The sequence below is a fragment of the Hemicordylus capensis genome, chromosome 2 (assembly GCF_027244095.1).
Source record: "Hemicordylus capensis ecotype Gifberg chromosome 2, rHemCap1.1.pri, whole genome shotgun sequence".
Lineage (NCBI taxonomy): Eukaryota > Metazoa > Chordata > Lepidosauria > Squamata > Cordylidae > Hemicordylus > Hemicordylus capensis.
The window spans coordinates 228,906,308-228,927,007 of record NC_069658.1 but is presented as its reverse complement, the minus strand read 5'-3'; the positions used below and the strand labels follow the sequence as shown (position 1 = coordinate 228,927,007).

At 48.2% G+C, this 20,700-nt stretch overlaps 1 protein-coding gene across 3 annotated transcripts; it reads right to left on the bottom strand.

Annotated features, from left to right (window-relative positions):
- Positions 1 to 2,845: 2,845 nt before the first annotated feature.
- On the bottom strand, positions 2,846 to 19,153 carry LOC128341638 (zinc finger protein OZF-like). Of its 3 annotated transcripts, none has more exons than XM_053288017.1 (6): positions 19,037 to 19,153; positions 16,536 to 17,182; positions 13,172 to 13,298; positions 10,104 to 10,186; positions 8,456 to 8,582; positions 2,846 to 5,587 (listed from the first exon to the last, which is right to left on the bottom strand). In XM_053288017.1, the coding sequence occupies exons 2-6, from the start codon at positions 17,097 to 17,099 to the stop codon at positions 4,530 to 4,532; spliced, it is 1,959 nt and encodes a 652-aa protein (XP_053143992.1). In that variant the 5' UTR covers positions 17,100 to 17,182; positions 19,037 to 19,153; the 3' UTR covers positions 2,846 to 4,529. The 3 variants fall into 3 exon arrangements, with proteins under 3 accessions (XP_053143992.1, XP_053143994.1, XP_053143995.1); XM_053288019.1 differs by lacking the exon at positions 19,037 to 19,153 and adding an exon at positions 18,974 to 19,000; XM_053288020.1 differs by lacking the exon at positions 19,037 to 19,153 and having other exon boundaries at positions 13,172 to 13,320; positions 16,536 to 16,582.
- Between the last annotated feature and the right edge of the window lie 1,547 nt (positions 19,154 to 20,700).

Genomic DNA, 20,700 nt, shown 5'->3' with positions numbered 1-20,700 from the left:
CAGCAGCTGCAGCAGCAGGTAGGAGGAGTCTGTCTGGTTCTCACTCTGGAGTCACTGGAGTGAGTGTGTGTGAGCTGCAGCTGCTGATTGGAGACAATGCCACCAGTGCTCCCTTCCTCCCCCCTCCCCACTCCGTTTGCTCCTTTGGCTGACCAGCGGACCGGCTTGATTGTTGCCTAAGTAACTTCAGAGACAGAGTTGCTCAGCGCTCTCTCGCACTCTCTCAGCCTTCCGCTTACTCGCGTATCGCTGCGCTGCGCAGTTCAGGAAGTGGTGGGCAGGCTTAGGCTGCCAGTCTCCTCTCCTGCCGGGGTGGCAGTGGACAGTGCTGGTGGCGGCCCCGTCCAGCTGGAGAGTGGAGGCTGGGGGTGCCTTCTTAGTACTGATGAAGTGCCTTTGAAGTAGGGAAGGCAGCGGCCCCTTGGGGGGGGGGCATCCTGGGTTCTTTGAACCCATTTTCACAATGGTAGCTCCACCCCTTTTTGCAACACACACACACACCCGTTGTCATCGCTCAGAATGGCCGCTGGGGTGGCGCAGCCTCCCTGCTGGCATTGGAGGCCCTGCTGTTTTTTGGCTGTTGAGAGCTATTAGGGACACCTCAATGGCATAGTTTGTGATGATGTCATTATCAAACTTCTGAGGCACAAGTGGGCTAACTTGTGAACAGCTTAAACAATCTGAACCAAATTTGGTTCAGCTGTAGGGACACATAGGGACACCTCAGCGGCATAGTTTGTGATGATGTCATCCACCCCAATCCAAGATGGTGGTTGCATGAATGTCTGAGGTGCAAGATGGCTAATTTGTGGACTGTCTAACCCCTTTGAACCAAATTGGGTACAATTCCAGTAATGACCATCTGAGATGCAAGCTCTTTATGTGGTCACTAAGAGTTGACACCGACTTGATGACACTTAATCAATCAATCAATCCTGCTGCTCTGGGTGAACAACCACATAAGGTTCAAGCTCTGGAGGATTAGGAAACTACCCTGACTTATTTTAACAGAACCCCACAAATTATTGCCACAGTACGTGTGTATGGCCATTGGGCGTGGCTGCTGGATAGGTGTAGCTATGGGGGCTGTCATGGAGAATGCCCGCACTTCTGAATTTCCAGCTACACCACTGTTTACAAATAAAATTATTCATTGTTCTATCTGGGTTTTGGAGGACTCTCTCCCTCCCCTCCCCTCCCTCTCCAATGTCAGGATGGGAAAATCCAATCATCTCTTTTGTTCATTTGTAGTAGCTTAATCTTTTCAAAATACGCACGGGAATCAAACATTTACTTTTGAGAGCACAAAAATGTTCTGAAAAACAGATTTTAGAAACAGCAGCATTCCAATATTTCTCTGACCTTTCATCAGCCTTAAGCTCTAAATAACAAGACCAAACTAGGGTTCACAATCTAGAAATAAATACAACGGAGATGACAGAGGAAGGGGAAAGAATGGAGGCAGGTGCAAAAAAATGATTATTTCATGTACACATTCTTAAGCTTAGTTAACAGGCAGGGGTGTTACAAGCTTGGAGTGGGCCCTGGGATAAGAGCCGAAGATGGGCCCCTGACCGCCCCCCCTTCTTCACAGAGGCATGAGGGAGAGAGCAAAGAGCAAGTCGTCATCCAGCCAGTGAACCCCACCCGCTCCCACAGGAGCACAGGGAATTTGTCCCCCTTGTTCAATTATAGCAGTGCCCCCTGGTTACAGGAGGATCTGGGAGCGTGGGGGTTGTGCCAAAGATTTCATGCAAAAGGTCAGTTTTGAGGAAGGACGGATAGAAGAAAAGAGGCATCTCACAAGTGAGCTGGGAGTTGCAGGCATATGGAGCAGAAAGGGGAAAACAGTTGATAGGGATGTGCATGAACCTGTCCGGAGGCCCTTTTATGCACTTGCATGCACATCGGGCAGGCGCACACACACGCACCAGGTACTTCCTAGAACTTCCGGGCAAAGAGGAGATGGGGCAGCAGGGAGGTATGCTGCTGCCCCAACGGAGCCTTTACTAACAGAGCGCCGGCGGGGGGGGGGGAGTGCACCCTCCCCGCCCCACCTTCAAACTTCCCCCACCCGGTTCTGTGCACATCCCTAACAGTTGAGTCATTTGAGGAAACTGGAGACATAGGAAAGCCTATAGCTATCAAGACGACTACCCATTGATAAATCTGTCCTCGGTGAATCTGTCTAAGCCCCACTAAAAGCGATCCAAGCCAGGCGCCATCTCACCACATCCCGTGGCAGGGAATTCCATAGATTAATTATGTGCTGTGTGAAAAAGTACTTCCTTTCATTGCTCCTAAGTTTCCTGGCTCCCGCCTTAGTACAAGCTAGTACAACATGTTTGTGCAAACACATTAGTCTGGATGACAGCCAGTGTGTGTGTGTGTGAAAATAAAAATAAGATTTTAAAATTTCTATTTTATTTTTAAAAATGTAAATAAAACACTAAAATTTCTCATTTTAAAAACATGGTTGAAATTATATCTCCGCATGAACATGCTACGCCTACACTTACATTAGCTTAAAAATGCATTAATGGCTCTCTTACACACACAGAGTAACCCACCAATAAAATGTGATCATTCATTTCAGTTTCATCAAATGCCCAGTAACTAACTACCACCTCTGACTTCTGTACATTTCTGAGCTTTTGGTTTCTGATTCTAAGCAAGTTGAAGTCACACTTGCACAGGATGTATAGCAAGACTGTTGTCTGCTGTGGTGCTGGGCCAAAGCAGAGGTGTTCAGGAAGAGAGATATACAGGAAAGGAGGGAATAGAAAGAAACACAGAATAGAAAGAAAGCACAGCTTCCTATATCCCCCCCGCCCGCCCCACTGGGTGTAAGAGAGGCCCTCGCTGGGAATATTTTGAAGTCCTTGTTTGGGTAAAATATAAGTGCTATTTTGTGCGTGCGATTTATTTCTCACCATTCCTTACATACTGCCACTGCTTCTGCAGCTTGACACAGATAATTTATAACGGTATCCTTACATTTTTTTTAAAAAAGCAGGTATTTTGTACTATTTCCTAAATTAGTAAATATCAAGATATTTTTTAAAAAACAACCCTACACAACATATACTCTCCTATATGTTGTTAATGCTCCATGGAGTTGTCCATTAACATGTTTTAGTGGTCTGATTTTGTACCATTTAAAAAGAAATATGTGAAGAAGCACCCATGGGAAACTTGACTGAAATCAGGTTTCTCTCTGGGCGGTTGACATCAGTTATTTCAGTAAAGGGTTCTCCAATCTGGGTCCCCAGATGTTGTTGGACTGTAACTCCCATCATGGGGTTGTGGGTTGCAGCTCAACATCTGAGGACCCATGTTGGAGAACCCCTGATTGAAATTGCCTTGATTTAAATCAATCCACACTGTGGAGAAGCTCAGTGAAGATGAGAGGATAGTCAACTCATTATGTCAGACAGGTGGGAAAGAGGAAGGAGGAGGAGGGAGTGGCAGAAGAGGGAGGGGGACAGATGAAGAGATGTTCCAATTTTGGGCCTGAAGAAGGAGGCAAAGTCCTGAGCAAAGGTGAAGAGCAAAGAAGTAGAGGCGTGAACCTATAAGTTCATCCTCACTTCCTTCTGCTCTCTTCCTCGGGCACTTAGTACAGCATTTTGGGGAAGGGCTCCAGGATTCTACAATCCGCCACTGAACTTCAGGATTCTATAATCCGCCATTGAACTCCAGGATTCTACTATCAGAAGCCAAAATATGAAATGCCTAGGAATAGGGAATATCTATCTATCTAATTACATATATGTCCCACCTTTCTCCCACAGTGGCATACATGAGAGGAGAGCTGGTCTGGTGGTAGCAAGCACAACTTGTCCCCTTAGCTAAGCAAGGTCTGCCCTGGTTGCATATGAAAGGGAGACTAGAAGTGTGAGCAATGTAAGATATTCCCCTCAGGGGATGGAGCCGCTCTTGGAAGAGCAGAAGGTTCCAAGTTCCCTCCCTGGCTTCTCCAAGATAGGACTGAGAGAGATTCCTGCCTGCAACCTTGGCGAAGCCACTGCCAGTCTGTGAAGACAATGCTGAGCTTGATAGACCAATGGTCTGACTCAGTATATGGCAGCTTCCTATGTTCCTATGAGTATTCCCAGGTGGTCACTGAACAGGCCAATTCAGTTTCTGCAAGAAGGTTGCGTCCTATGCCCTCAGACCATATTCCTGGGACTCTCCATGCCCTGAAATCTTCTTTTTCCTGCAAAGAGGGAATTGTAAAAAGGATCCAGTACAAGAGACCCACGTCTTCTTCTGAGGTATGTGGTTGGCAGTGCTCCCTGTAACAGAGATTCCCAGATGTTGTTGGCTACAGCTCCCAGCATCCCCAGTTGCAATGGCCTCTGGGTTGGGATTCTGGGAGTTGTAGTCAGCATCTGGGAATCCATGTTACAGGGAGCACTGGTGGTTAGCAGTCACTTTTAGACAGGGACAGTATAAAGAGAGGGATCCTGATCGCCAGAAAGCTTCTCCCCTCATCCCCACAGAGCACAGGCAGATCTCTGTCTTTCTCAAGAAATCTGTACGACTGAAAAGCTTTCGTTGAGGTCGTCTCGCAGGGGTATCAAGGCAACAGCCTTCCCTCCTGTGTGGATCTTCTCATGTCTTCTGTGGTGAGAACTGTGGCTGAAGCTTTTCCCACAGTAAGCACATAGATAGGGCTTCTCCCCTGTGTGAGTCCGGTCGTGCTGCGTGAGAGTGGACTTGTCGGCGAAGCTTTTCCCACAGTCAGAGCAGGTGTAGGGCTTCTCCCCCGTGTGGATTCTCTGGTGCCGGTTCAGGTTGGAGCGGATGTTAAAGCACTTCCCGCAGTGGATGCACTCGTAGAGCTTCTCGGTGGCGTGGATGTGCATGTGCTGGATCAGGTCCGAGGTCTGGCTGAAGCTCTGCCAGCACTCCGTGCATGTGTTTGGGAACTCGACGTGGACTCGCCTGTTGGGAATCCCAGCCTCTCCGCCGTGCCTCAGGCCTGAGGAGGCTTGGATGTCTGCTTGCTCAAAGTGGCCACACTGGCCGCGGTGCTTCCCTACCACGTTCTTGAGATGTCTCTTATGATGGGAACTGCGGCTGAAAGTCTTCCCACAGTCCATGCACTGGTAAGGCTTTTCCCCCGTGTGGATTCGCTGGTGCTGAATCAGGGTTGACTTATCCGTGAAGCTTTTCCCACAGTGGGTGCAGCTGTAGGGCTTCTCACCCGTGTGGGTCCTCTGGTGCCTAATAAGGTTTGAGCTGATGCTGAAGCTCTTCCCACAGTCTGGGCACGTAAATGGCTTCTCTCCTGTGTGGATTCTCCAGTGGTTAATGAGGTCAGTTTTCTGGACAAACCTTTTCCCGCACTCCATGCAGATGTTTGCTTTTCCTCCCACATACGTTCTCTGGTAGACAACGGGGCCCTTTGCTTCCCAAACTCGTATCCCATCGTGCCTCTGCCGCCCTTTCTCCAAACTCCTGAGAGAACTGCCCTGCTCCGTACGCTCCAGAACATTGTCAAGGGTGGCTGTTTCTGATGAGATCTCTTGTGGTGTTTCACTTTTGAAGGATGAAAGATTTCCCCTTCCACGTCTCTCACCTGGCAGAAGAATGCATATATGAGTCACAGGCTTAATTGGTGAGGGGATTAAAAAAAAAACTTTAAAGATAGATTTATTTATTTACTAGTAAGTGAGAAAGTATTTCTTCACACAACATATAATCAATCTATGGAATTCTCTGCCACAAGATGTGATGACAGCGAACAGTCTGGATGGCATTAAGAGGGGTTTAGATAAATTCATGGAGGACAAGTATATCAATGGCTACTAGTCTGAGGGCTATTGGCCACCTCCAGCCCCAGAGGAAAGATGCCTCTAAATACCAGTTGCAGGGGAGAGAGGGCATGCCCTCATTTCTTGCCTGTAGGCTTCCCAGAGGCATCTGGTGAGCCACTGTGTGAAGCAGGATGCTGGACTAGATGGGCCTGGGGCCTGATCCAGCAGGGCTTTTTTATATTCTTATGTGGCCCATCATTGACCAGGCAAAGTCATTTTGCATTTAAAAAAAAATTATTTACAGCTTTCCCCCAGCATATTCTGTGTAAAAAGTAGTGCATTCAGCTACTTTAAGTGGCAGGATTGTTTATGCAGAATTTGGTTTCTGCAGATCATTGAGAAGTGTGACTCTGTTAAAGGACCTCCGAACCGGTTTGTACACATCCCGATCCATGGTAGCGCAGCTGGTTTGCATGCAGAAGGTCCCAAGTTCAATCCCTGGCATTTGCAGGCAGGGCTGGGAAAGATTCCCACCTGAAACCCTGGCAAGCTGCTTCCAGTCAGTGCAGACCAGGGCTGCTCAACTTCAGCCCTCCTGCAGATGTTGGCATGGCAACTCCCATAACCCCCCCCCCCGGCTACTGGCCTTTGTGGCTGGGGATTATGGGAGTTGTAGTCCAAAAAACAGCTGGGGGGCCCTAAATTGAGCAGGCCTGGTATAGACAATACTGAACTAGATGGACTAAGGGTCTGTCTCAGTATAAAGCAATCTTCTGTGTTCCTAACCCTTGCTGCCATGGCCACTCATTCCCCTCAGGCTGCTGACAGGCCCAGGCCCATCCCTTGCCCTTCCTTCTGTCTCTCTTCCGCCTCCCTTCTTTTTCTCTTTCTCTCTCCTCCACTCGCTCTTCTCCACTCTTTCTTTCCTCTCCCTTCATGTTTTTTCTCCCTCCCTGAATTAAAAGATTTTGTTCATTTACACAACGGCATCCTCCTTCTCCTGAAGGGGCTCTTTCCTCCCTCAGGACCTGCCTTTTTGCAGACCTCTGCCTGCTATCCTTTTATATCCAGAACATCTTCCGACCAGTAACAGCTGCATTCCAACTGACCTGAACCATCACAGGCCCCTCCTCCTTATCTGCATAGGGAATCCCCACTGCCCAATCACCATGGTGCTTCTGCTCTCACAGTCTCCTCCTCCCTATCTGCACAGGGAATCTCCACTGCCCAATCAGGTGCTTCTGCTTACAAACTCTGCATATGGAATCCCCACTGCCCAATCAGGTGCTTCTGCTTGCAATCTCAGCCAATCGCCTCCTTCCTACCATGTAGCTACGCGTGGCCCGTCTACAAGAAATAAATATATAGATAGATAATACTGGAACTGAACCCACATCCCTGGTTTCTCTTTACAATGATCCACAATAATCCAAATCCACAAACAACTGGCAGGTTAACATAAATCATGTTAATCTCAATTACAGTCAGTGACCAACTAGACAAAACAATAAAGGCATTTATACAAATCATACATACATCACTTGATTCGTAGATTATATAATTGTTACTCATATTGACAAGACAAGCATACGACATGCCCTAGATGCTAAAAAACAAAATTTAGCTACTTTAAAGGTTACTTGGGAGTCTCTATCCTCTAAAAGAAACTGTCCTGGGAATTTCACTAATAATGGTAAAATCCAATCCAATCTCAAATCTCAGTAGAAACAACACAAAAGAACCTGAGCTCTGTATACACTGAAACAAGCATATGCCAAAATCCATGTTCCAGTAATGCCAAAGAAAGGGCATTGAAAGGAATCCCAGACAATGCCCAGCAATATCTGGAGTGTGTCAAAGGTGAAAAAGAGGGTGCTGATGCAATTACTGCATTGTGCTTCTCAACACACCTCAGAGAAAGAATGCTCTTAAGACATTTTTCTCATGTGATTTCCCCATGCCAAAGAACAGAGGCGCTCTAACCCCCGGACCTTGGGGCCCGGGCCCGTGACATTGCAGGCTTGCAACACTGTATTCTAACTGTGTGCAGGCACACCAGAGCGCCTCACAGTTCTCAGAAGCCGCTGAGCTGGACGGTCAGGCTCGGTGGCCGTTCCTGCTCCGCCTGCTGCCACAGAGGAGGGGAGATCTGCTCGTCTCACCCCCCCCCCCGACTGCACATATGGGTGGCTGGATTATCGGGGAGGAGGGCTCATGGCAGTGGCAGGGAGGAGGGCTCACGGTGCGGTGGGGGCGGGGGCTTGGGGAAGGGGCATTCCGGGCACCCAGTTTATCTAGGTGAGCCACTGCCAAATGGTACAGTTTAGGTGCTTGGGAGGAACAGCCTTCCCAACAGTATTACACTGTAGGCACAGGATACACATCTTTTAAATAAACAAATCAATGAATCAATGAATAAATGAATAAATGTCTTTGTCACAGGTCCCAGCTGCACACCTCCCTGGTGAAATTATGTATGTATGTATGTATGTATGTATTGTGTTTTTATACCACCCTATATAAAATTTCAATGAGATTCACAATTCAACCGAACAACTAAAACCTAAAAGATGATGTAAAAATAGATTAACATTACCATAAACAACACTCTGAAACTTTAAAACAATTGCATTAAAAGAGCAATTCCCACCTCCCACAACTCTAAGTTAAGAGCAAAGAAGAAGCCTTACCCAGAGAGGCCAGATGCCCATAATTCTCCTCCATGACTTCTCTGTGCAGAGCCCTTTGGTCACAATCCAGCAGAGCCCACTCCTCCTCCGTGAAGAACACAGCCACCTCCTCAAAGGAGACGGGGCCCTGAAAAAGGAAGAAATTTTTTCCTATGAAGAGAGAATCTCAGGGAAGGTGCAAGAGTTCTCCCCCTTCACTCACAAAGTCAGTAATTCTTGATTTTTTATTATTGCATTGGGTTTGTGCTTCCGCACCCCCTTGTTTTAGATATTGATGGATTGTTAACATCGAGGCCATCTGCCTTAAGCACAAGAAGAGCCAGGGCAGAATGGTTTAAACAAAGACACAAGTCTTCCTGATGACAATTATTATTTATTGTTATTTATTTATTCGATTTCTATACCGCCCTTCCAAAATTGGCTCAGGGCGGTTTACACAGAGAAATAATAAATAAATAAGATGGATCCCTGTCCCGCAAAGGGCTCACAATCTTAAAAGATACATAAGATACACACCAGCAATAGTCACTGGAGGTACTGTGCTGGGAGTGGATAGGGCCAGTTATTCTCCCCCTGCTAAATAAAGAGAATCACCATGTTAAAAAGTGCCTCTTTGCCCAGTTAGCAGGGGTAGAATCTTTGCATCCTGTCCTCCATCCACGAAGCTCAGTGCAGCATAGATGAGGATTCTGCTCGTGAGGATCCTCCTCCTGATTTATCTTCACAACAGCCTTGTGAGGTAGCTTAATTTAAGAATGACTGGCTCAGGATCACCCAGGGAGGGTCATGACTGAGGAGAATCTCAAAGTGTATAAAATTATGCACGTAGTAGAGAGAGTGGATCCACCTAATGGTGCAGTGGGGAAGTCACTTGCCTAGGGAGCAAAAGACTGCTGGTTCGAATCCCCGCTGGTATGTTTCCCAGACTATGGGAAACTCCTGTATTGGGCAGCAGTGATATAGGAAGGTGCTGAAAGGCATCATCTCATACTGCGCAGGAGATGGCAATGGTAAACCCCTCCTCTATTCTACCAAAGACAACCACAGGGCTCTGTGGTCGCCAGGAGTTGACACCAACTTGATGGCACACTTTACAGAGGGTGGACAGAGGTAAAATTTTCTCCCTCTCTCACAACATTAGAATCAGGAGCCATCTATTGAAACTGAAGACTGGGAAATTAAGGACGGACAAAAGGAAGTACTTTTTTTACACAGCACATAATTAATCTATGGAATTCTCTGCCATGCAATATGGTGATGGCCACTAGCTTGGTTGGCTTTAGAAGAGGCTTAGTGAAATTCATGGTCTATCAATGGCTACTGGTCTGATGCATATCGGCCACCTCCAGCCTCAGAGGCAAGATGCCTCTAAATGCCAGCTGAAGGGGAGCAATAGCAGGAGAGAGGGCATGCCCTCGCCTCTTGCTTATGGGCTTCCCAGGGGCATCTGGTGGGTCACTGTGTGTGAAATGGGATGCTGGACTAGACAGGCCTTGGGCCTGATCCAGCAGGGCTGTTCTTGCATTCTTATAAGCCAGGTCTCCCCAGTCCAAATCCAGCTGGGAAGCATGTTCTGCTTTGGGCCCCGGAACAAAGAGACTCCCAAACAGCCCCATGTGTGTGTTCTCCAAATCCAGCAATCCCCTACCTGAGTTGGCTGCATCACAGTTGCTTCTGCTCCACCATGAAGAGAAGATGCTTTAGGGAGTACCAAGGGCATTGTTCTGCTACCTGCATGGAAGATGAAGGGGATGAAGAGAGACCTTCAAAGCACTGCTAACAAACTCGGGGAGATGCTGGAGACAAAGGCCTCTCTCACATTCAGGGTCAAGGCATTATAAAAAGGGAATGCATGCATTTCAGGATCCACTGAGCTACAAGTTGGCCGTAGCTCAGTGGCAGAGAATCTGCTTTGCATGCAGAAGGTCCCAGGTTCAATCCCTGGTGGCATCTCCAGGGAGGACTGGGGAAAACGCCTGCCTGAATCCTTGGAGAGCCATTGCCAGTCAGTGTGGACAATACTGAGATGGATGAACTAACAGTCTGACTCAAATGTCTTTTTCGCCACGAGCCCCACCGCTCATTGAGATCATCTGGAGAGGTTTGCCTGCAGTTGCCACCGGCGTGTCTGGCAGCTACTCAGGGATGGGCCTTCTCTGTTGCTGCCCCGAGGCTCTGGAATGTGCTCCCTGTTGAAATAAGAGCCTCCCTATCACTGGCAACCTTTTAAAAGGCAGTCGAGACATATCTGTTCAGCCTGGCTTTTAATTAAATCTACAGTTTTGAACAGTTTTGAACAGTTTTAACATTGTGTTAAATTTTAAATTGTTTTAATGTTTTGTTGTTGTTTTGTATTGTTTTTATTGTAAACCGCCCAGAGACATAGATTTTGAGCAGTATGTAAATATATTAAATGAATAAATAAATTATGTTATTTATTTATTTAATCAAATTCTTATACCACCTAACTCAAATGGCTCTAGGCAGTCCACATAAATAAAAGCAAGCAGTTCTGCTGAGAACTAATCTGCCTAATTTCCGTGCAGCCGCCATTTTGGATTGGGGTGCATAACGTCCATGCAGGTGTCCCTAAGTGGCGCAAACTCTGTACCATTTTGGTGAAAATCGGTGCCGGTATTGTGAAGTTGCAAGGGGGATACACACACGGACGGAAACACTGACAGCAAGGCGATCTCGTAAGGGTACTTTCCATGTGGAAAGTAGGCTAACAGATAGAAACAAAATAAATATCCCATTAAAACAATTTAAAATTGAACTAATTTAAAACCATTTAAAAGTCATTGAAGGCCAGGCTAAAAAAGGGGGTGTTTTGGAGGTGACCGATATGCATCAGACCAGTAGCCATTGATAGACCATGAATTTCTCTAAGCCTCTTCTAAAGCCATCCAAGCTAGTGGCCATCACCACATCCCATGGCAGAGAATTCCGTAGATTAATTATGTGGTGTGTGAAAAAAGTACTTCCTTTTGTCTGTCCTTAATTTCCCAGTCTTCAGTTTCAATAGATGGCTCCTGATTCTAATGTTGTGAGAGAGGGAGAAAATTTTACTCTGTTCACCCTCTGTAAAGCGTGCCATCGAGTCGGTGTCAACTCCTGGCGACCACAGAGCCCTGTGGTTGTCTTTGGTGGAATAAAGGAGAGGTTTACAATTGCCATCTCCCACGCAGTATGAGATGATGGCTTTCAGCACCTTCTTATATCACTGCTGCCTCATATAGGGGATTCGAACCAGCAATCTTTTGCTCCCTAGGCAAGTGACTTCCCCAATGCGCCATGAGGTGGCTCCACCCTCTCTACTCCATGCATAACTTTATACACTTTGAGGCTGTTTAGGGCTCTTTTAAAAATCTTGCATATCTATAGAGGGGTGTATGCCACAGTCCAGAGCGGCCACAGAGAAGGTCTAACCACAAGTCACCACAAGATGAATGAGCGGCATCCACAAACAGAACCCTCTTGATTATTTTAATTTTATTTTTATATTTTATATCCCGCTCTTCCTCCAAGGAGCACAGAGCGGTATACTACATACTTAAAAACCCTGTGAAGTCGGTTAGGCTGAGAGAGAGGTGACTGGCCCAGAGTCACCCAACAAGTATCATGGCTGAATGGGGATTTGAACTCGGGTCTCCCCGGTCCTAGTCCAGCACTCTAACCACTACACCACACTGGTGGTGACCTTAATATGTGGTGGGGATCATGCTGAAGGCAGCTCTCTCCCACGTAACCTGGTCCTAAGACATCTAAGGCTTAAAAGGTAATTCTCAGGACTTTGTGTTTTACCCAGAAACACACTGGCAGCCAGTGGACTAGGACCGGGGAGACCCGAGTTCAAATCCCCATAAAGCCATGATCAGTAGCGGCTCATGAACGCGCCGCTGGTGGGGAGGCGGCTGGAGGCATCTTTGAGGGAAAAGAAAGTCACTGCTTACCTCCACAGCGTGCCTCCCAGCAGCCCCTGCGGCGGGAATCGCTGCTGCCACTCACCTGGCATAAACGGAGCCGAGTCCCTGCCAGCAGCCAGGTGAGTAGCGGGGGCGATTCCCTGCCACAGGGGCTGCTGGCAGACACGCTGTGGAGGTAAGCAGCGACTTTCTTTTCCCTTAAAGATGCCTCCTGCTGCCCCCACAGTGGCACGTTCACACACCGCTACTGGCCATGAGACTTGCTGGGTGACTCGGGGCCAGTCACTTCTCTCTCAGCCGAACCTACTTCACAGGTTTGTTGTGAGGAGAAACTTAAGTATGTAGTACACCGCTCTGGGCTCCTTGGAGGAAGAGCGGGATATAAATGTAATAAATAAATAAATAAAAATAATAAATAGCGTAAGATATGAAATTTCTCCTGGGAGAGAAGAGCTGGTCTTGTGGTAGCAAGCAGGATTTGTCCCCAAGCAGGGTCTGCCCTAGTTGCATATAAATGGGAGACTTGATGTGTGAGCACTGTAAGAGATTCCCCTCAGGGGATGGAGCCACTCTGCGAGGAGCAGAAGGTCCCAAGTTCCCTCCCTGGCAGCATCTCCAAGATAGGACTGAGAGAGATTCCTGCCTGCAACCTTGGAGAAGCCACTGCCAGTCTGTGAAGACAATACTGAGCTAGATGGACCTATGGTCTGACTCAGTATATGGCAGCTTTCTATGTTCCTAATATCACAGCACCCAGAAATTCAGGCAGAATAAATCCTTCCTTCCTTACCAAGAGAAGTGTCCTGAGTTTGGCCCTCCTGTGGGATCCACCCAAAGAGCAGCTTCTGACAAGGATCTGATGGATCCTTCTCCAACTTGCGGGAACAAGTGACCATGTCAGCCGATTGCCCCAGTACCTGAAAAAGAGCAGAAAGGATCCTGTACATGGAAACGAGAGAGAAGTTAGGGGAAGGGTACAACCAAGAGGTGGATTCTTCCCCCAATTCAGCAAATCCCTGCAACAATCAAGCTCTATTCAAACATTACATTCAATGAATGTACAATCTGTAGACAGCATACACATGTAGATTTGTACACACATTATGTAATGTATTCACATTGCATAGAATGCTTGTACAGCAGTACACTTCAGTGTACATTCAGTGGGCTTTTTGGTGGTTGCACCCCATTTATGGAATAGCTTCCCCAGTGAAGTTCACCTGGCTTCATCACTTTGTTCCTTTAGACGCCAAGGCGTTTTTCACACAGGGCTTTTAGCTCACACGTTTTCCTGAAAGGAGGGTGAACATTCACATATCAGCCAGATTTGCCCCCAAGCCCCTGTGAGCTATCGGGGAGAATTTCACACACGATTCGGGTTTTTCATCGTGCATGAGGGTGTAGCCCGAATTATATCCACTGTGAAAAAATCCACTCTTTGCTTCGGATTTTTGGAGCAGCTTCAAACTTGCAGTACAGCCACGCAGTAAACTTGTGGTAAAACCTGCTGTGTGAAAAATGCCCAGGAGAAGACTCAGGCATTTAAAATTTTGATCTGATTTTAACTGATTTTTTTCTAAGTCTTTCAAATTTTGTATTGTATTTTTTATTTTCTCCCCCCGCCCCATCTTTTTGCGTTTGTTTGTGAATGACTTTGTTTTAAATGTGAACCTCGGTATAGGCCTGCTCAGGGTACAGATAGGAATAATAATCATCATCATCATCTATATATTTAATTCTCTAAGACGTACCCGTGGCTAATCCCATGTGTGGCAGATCTCACGAGAGTTCAGAGAGCTGCTAGATCGCCACGGGGATGGGGAAGAAAAGAGCCATGGCAGAGGGAGGAGGCAGCCAGCCGGTGGAGCTGTGCGGCGGGCAAAGCCATGCCAGTGGGAGGAGGAGTCTGGTCGGCCGTCGGGACGTGGCGGCAGCGGGCCAGCCAGGTGGAGGGGGCTGGTGGGTGAGAAAACAATGGCAGCGGTGGTGGGCAGGAGAAAACGGCTGGGCCAAACTAGAGGCACAGATGCTCTGCACCCGTCCCAATTAGTAAATCTTATTTGTTAGCCGCCCATAACAAATTGTTTTATGCGCAGCTTACAAAACAACATTAAAACATGAGTTAAAAACACACAACACATTAAATCATAACAAACCCAAAAAGGCGAGTGTTGTGTGTTTTTCTCTCTTGTTTTAATGTTTCGTTGTAAGCCTCCCAGAGAACAATTTGTTATGGGGCGGCTAACAAATAAGATTTTTTATTATTATGCCATTTACACACAGTATACCACATGTTATTGACTGGATTTGATACTTTAATTATCGGGCCCTTTCCAAGGGTCTAGGATAACTAAAGAATTAAAGGTATCGTCGTAGTATTCCTGCTGTCCCAAGTAGTGTGGCCTTCTGTAGTTGGATGTGTTGTAATTTTATTGATGCCCAAGGTTTTGAGATGGTGTTCAAGTTCTTTTGGTACTGCACCAAGGGCACCCACAACTATTGGCACCACTATTGTTTTCTTTTTCCAGAGCCGCTCAATTTCAATCTGAAGGTTCTTGTATTTAGTTATTTTCTCCAATTGTTTTTCATCAACTCGTCTATCCCCTGGGATTGCAATATCAGTTATCGGAACCCAATTCTTCTCGAGGACTGTCAGATCAGGCATGTTGTATGCTAAATGCCTATCCATTCATATTCAAAAATCCCAAAGGATTGTTGCCTCTTCATTTCCTGTGACCTTCTCAATTGGATGATTCCACCAATTCTTGCTTGCTGGCAACTTGTAATTCTTGCAAAAGTTCCAGTGGAGCATTGCAGCAACTTTGTTGTGTCTTTCCTTATAATCAGGAAAGTCACAATAATTAAAAAATATATAATTTTATTAATCTATTATTATACTTAGTAGTATTAGTATTATACTACTTAGTAGTATACTTAGTATACTACTTAGTAGTATACTTAGTAGTATTAGTATTAGTATTATTAACACAGTCAGACAGGTGTTATTGACTGGTTTGTTTTATCCAGACATCGAGTCCTTCCCAAGGACCTGGGATGGCTGAATTTTATTGTCAACATTGTTGTTGTTGTTATAGATATTGTCGCAGAATACAGGCTGTTCCCAGTCAAGCTGCTTTTTGTGATTGGCTGATGGTGATTTCTGTGGCCCCCGATGGTGTTGAGGTGCTTACCAGTGTTTAGAGAGCACTTGCAAGGTGTCCCAAGCAGTGGCGCTCTGCCCGAAATCCCGCGTGGGGCGGCAGTGCTTGCCTGGCATCCGGTGGGGTGACAGCGTGGCCTTAGCCTCTGAGCGTGGATGCAGCCTCCACGCATGCACAGAGATCAACCAGCAGGTGCCAGTTCGAAGGCGGAGGGGGGACACCTTTAATTGGGAGGAGGGTGCACTCCCACCCCACCCGCCATCACGTTTCCCCCGCCAGCACTCTCTTAAAAACCAGTCCGGAGGGGCGGCAGCATACCTCCTTGACGCCCTGTTCCCTCCTCGGCCTGGAAGTGACCGGAAGTACTGCCTACGCACACCACACGCAGGGTACCTCCAGTCACTTCTGGACTGAGGAGAGAACGGGGCGTCAGGGAAGTACGCTGCCGCCCTGCCAGACCTGTTTTTAAGAGAGCCCTGGTGGGGGAAACCCGGCAGCGGGACGGGGGGGGGGAGTGCACCCTCCCTCACCCTTAAAGGTGTCTCCCCCCCCAACCCCGGCCTTCAAACTGGCAGAACCTCGCCAGCTGCTCAAAGGCCCGTTAAAAGGCCTCTGAACAGGTCTCTGCACATCCCTGATGGAAACCAAGGCCATGCTGCCCCCCACCAGGATGCCGGGCGGAGTGCCGCTGCTTGAGGCAGCTTGCAGGTGCTGCCTAAACGCTGTTGAGCACCTGTTGATTGATTTTTAAAAGGTGCCTCTCGCAACCCCCCTGGAGCTACCTCACCAGCTGCTACTGTTCTGAACAATTATCTGGAAGCCGTAAGAAAGTCCCAGAGTGCCACATTCAGCAGATGATGAGTGGGAAAAGCTTCCAACAGAAACAACAACATCTCCTCCTTATATGAGTACCAGAAAGGACTGCTGAGGAGGCGTTTAGGAATACAGTGTCCCTGCACATCCCTTTAGAACTCCCCAGGATGAAGGCCTCACCTGTTGCTCTTCCTGCCTCTTGTCCTCCGCCTGGCTCAGGAGGAAACCTTCTGCCAGGGCCACTGCCTGGGAACTGGTCTCTGCTCCACACTCTCTCACCCAGCTCCCCATCTCTGGGGGGAGGATGGCCAGGAACTGCTCCAGGATCACCAGGTCCAGGATCTGAGCTTTTGTGTGTCTCTCTGGCCTCAGCCACTGGTGGCAAAGGCTGTGGAGTCGGCTGCAAACCTCTCGGGGGCCCTCGGCCTCCTGGTAGCTGAACTGTCTGAAATGTTGGCACCGTATGTCTGAGCTGATGGTGTCCTCACCCTGGATCACCTGCTCAGTCCTTTCCCAGAGTTTCCCATCACTCCACGTTCGGATGGCACCAGGGCCTTTTTCAAATTGATTCCCTGATGCAGATCCTGTTGGACCTCTCATGTCCATTTTCACTCTGTGCTCAAATGCAGCTCCCCACAAGGCCAAAAGGTCTCTTTGCTCCGCTGCCATTTTTGGCCCCAGAGCAAGAAATGCATGGAGAGGCCAGGGATTCGTCTCACATGGCCAATACTCCCTGTCAGTCATGTTGTAAGTTTCTAGAGTCTCCAGGAAAGCAGGTACTTCACAAGCAACACTGGATGTTTCCAGCTCTCAATCTCAGTTTCTCCCTGATGGAAAGGAAGGAAATCCCAAGAATCAGAGAGCATATCCAACCAAAACATTGATTCCACACCTTCACCCAGAAACATTCACACACCTTTTTCATTTTTTGAAATCCAGCCAGAAGAACTACGACTACAATACTTATATACCGCTTTTCGACAAAAGTTCCCACAGTGGTTTACAGAGGGAGAGGGAGAAGGAGAAGGATATGAATGAATGAATGGATGGATGGATGAATAAGCTGGATCCCTGAATGAATGAATGAATGTGGAGCCCTGTCCCCAAAGGACTCACAATCTAGCCACTGGAGGGATGCTGTGCTGGGGATGGATAGGGCCATTTGCTCTCCCCCTGCTAAACAGAATCACCACTTTAAAAGGTGCCTCTTTGCTCAGTTAGCAGGGGAGTTCTGTGACACCCAAAAGCTGACATTCAGCATTGTGAACATTCACTGAGTAAGAGTATTATTTTATTGCCCCTGTATACCTGCCTAGAGAAAGATGAAACTTTCACTTGCTGTGCTCTCTTTGTCACTCCACAGTCAAGGGCTGATATCCAGATTAAGTTACTCAGTGGTACTACTCAGGCGTTACTCTAAAGGACTATATATTTTTAATAGTAATAGTACAACTTAGGGGATATCAATCAAGGGTGTTTTGTGGTGTGTGTTTTTTACAAAATCCCCTTAACTTCCTGGGTGGAAGTGTGTGTATATATATATATATATCCCTCTCTCTCTTTCAGGCTATGGGTTTAGAAAGGAGGGGGAAAAACAAGGATCTGCCTTATACTGAATCAGAACATCAATCCATTGGGGATGAGTCAATGGCAGAGTATCTGCTTTGCATGCTGAAAGCAGATCATCTCTAGGCAGGGCTGGGAAAGACCCTTTACTAAAACCTTAGAGAGCTGCTGTCAGATAAGGCAGTACTGACCCAGATTAACCATGGGTCTGACTCAGTAAAATAAAGCTTCCTTTTTTTAATTGAGGATGGCACCCTAGCTCAGTGGCAGAGCATCTGCTTTGCATGCAGTCCTGAGGAGTTCACACCCTGGCATCTCCAGGAAGGAGACAAGTCATGCTTGCTACAACAAGACCAGCTCTCCTCCCTTTGTTGTTCCTATGCCTTTCCAAACTTCTGAGACCATTTTCAGATAAGAAGTCAGAGAATGAGCGCAAGGTCTTGTGCATGCCATGGATAGACAGGAACGCAGAAGCAAGAGCAAACTGCCTTACACCCTTGGTCCATCTAGCTCAATATTGTCTACACTGACTGGCAGCTACTCTCCAGCATTTCAGACAGGGATCTCCCCCAGCCCTACCTGGAGATGCTGCCAGGGATTGAACCTGGGACCTTGCTCATACAAAGCAGATGCTCTGCTCCTGAGCTACGACCCCATACATTTCAGCACTACTTTTGGATCATCTGGAGACTCCCTTATACCATTTATACCCCCCACGTGAACCCACGTCACATAAGCTGCCTCGCACGGAGTCCGACCGTCGGTCTATCGGGGCTTGTATGATCTACCCTGACTGGCAGCTGCTCTCCAGGGCCTCGAGGGAGATCTTCGCTACTTGGCTGCTTGCGACCCAGTCAGGGGGAGATTCCAACAGGCCTGTACCTGGGATCTCTTGCAAGGCAAGGCAAAAGCTCTAGCCCCCCCAGCTCCCGCCCTCCCCCCGGCTATCATGCCTCTCTCTTCATGCCTTTGGGTTTTTCCGCCGCCCCACCCCATCCAGTGTGGGGTACCCTCTCCCCCAATTCCCCCCAAAGCACAGACAATCGGCTCACCAGCTAGCCTTCCCAAGTGGGGCGCGGTGGTGGGGGGGAGGCGGGACAGGAAGAAAGACTTACCCAGTTTGCATCTGTTTCTCGGCTGACTCCCAAGGAATGCCGTGCTGGCTTTAACCCTTCCCAAGCCTCTCCCTCTGCAGAGGTGGGATCTCTCATGCTTGGCAGCAGGAAGGGAGGATGCGCGCACAGAAGCTTTGCGAGCCCTCCACGAAGAAGATCCTCCACCATTTCTGCAGTAAATCCCCAAGCAAAAGCGTCCATCCCTCGCCGCATGCTTTCTGGTTTTTGCAAAGCGAGGAAGGAAAGAGGATGCGGTGGGGCTGGGCTGGGGGCGGGGGTGTCCCTCTGCTTGAGCAGATGCAACTGTCCTCAGGGTTAAAGCGAGAGAGTCCAGGTTCCTAGAAAAGCCGCTGAGTGGGGAGGCGGGACTGTGCATTGTGCGGGTCACTTCCTGCCCCCTCCCCGTGAGAAAGGAGGCTTGGATTTTCCCACGCGCGCGGTATCTTCTGCAGTTTCCACCAACGCCCGGGGATCATCGGGGGGTGCTAAGTGCAGTTGGGTGCAGGGGCGTCCCCAGAAAAGGATGCAAGGCAGGAAACGGGAAGGAGCCTTGAAAGACCCCGGTGGGGAATGGAGGCAGATGCTGATGGGGAGGTTTCAGGACGGAGCCTGAGACAGGAGGATAGGCGCTCGCCCCGAAGTGAGGTGGCTTATGTGCCTGACCCACCCAGCTCTGCGGGATTCCTCCGCAAGACCCACCCATCCGTTCTTCTCAGTCAGGGCGGCCCGCACATAGGGAAAGGGATCGTCGCTCAGTGGGAAAGCATCTGCTTTTCCTGCGGAAGATCGCAGATCGAATCCCTGGCCTCTCCAGGCAAGGATGAGGAAAATCGAGCCACTGCCAGTCAGCGTAGAGACAATACTTACTGAGATAGTTGGTCAGAGACTCGATATAAAGCAGCTTTCTGTGTTCACATATTCCTAGGGTCAGAACTGCAGGCTGTGCCCTGTATGTTTGTATGGACAGAAAGTATGTTGGGAATAGGCAGTGCACAGCTGAGACTGAGGGAGAATAGAGCAGGGGTATCCAAACATGAGCTACCTAATGGCACAGCGGGGAAATGCTTGACTAACAAGTTGAAGGTTGCCGGTTCCAATCTCCACTGGTACTATATCAGGCAGCAGCGATATAGGAAGATGCTGAAAGGCATCATCTCATACTGCGCAGGAGGAGGTAATGGTAAACCCCTCCTGCGTTCTACCAAAGAAAACCACAGGGCACTGTGGGCACTAGGAGTCAAAATCAACTTGACGGCACACTTTACCTTTACCCAAACATGGGTCACCAAATGCTGTTGGACTGCAATGCAAAACCTTGTTGTGGCTGAGGTCAGGATGGTGATGGGAGTTGTAGTCTAACAACATTTGGGGGCCCAAGCTTGGGAACTGCTAAAGCAGAGGGAGTCAGGCTGGGACCTTTGGGGAAGCAGGTGGTGTGCCAGGAAGGTGGATTAAGGGGAGGCATAGGAACATAGGACTATGCCCTACACCAAGTCAGACACTTGGCCTATCTAGCTCAGTATGGTCTACACCAGGGTTTCTCAACATTTTTGGAATCATGGGAAGAGAGCTGGTCTTGTGGTAGCAAGCGTGACTTGTCCCCTTAGCTAAGCAGGGTCCACCCTGGTTGCATATGAATGGGGGACTAGAAGTGTGAGCACTGG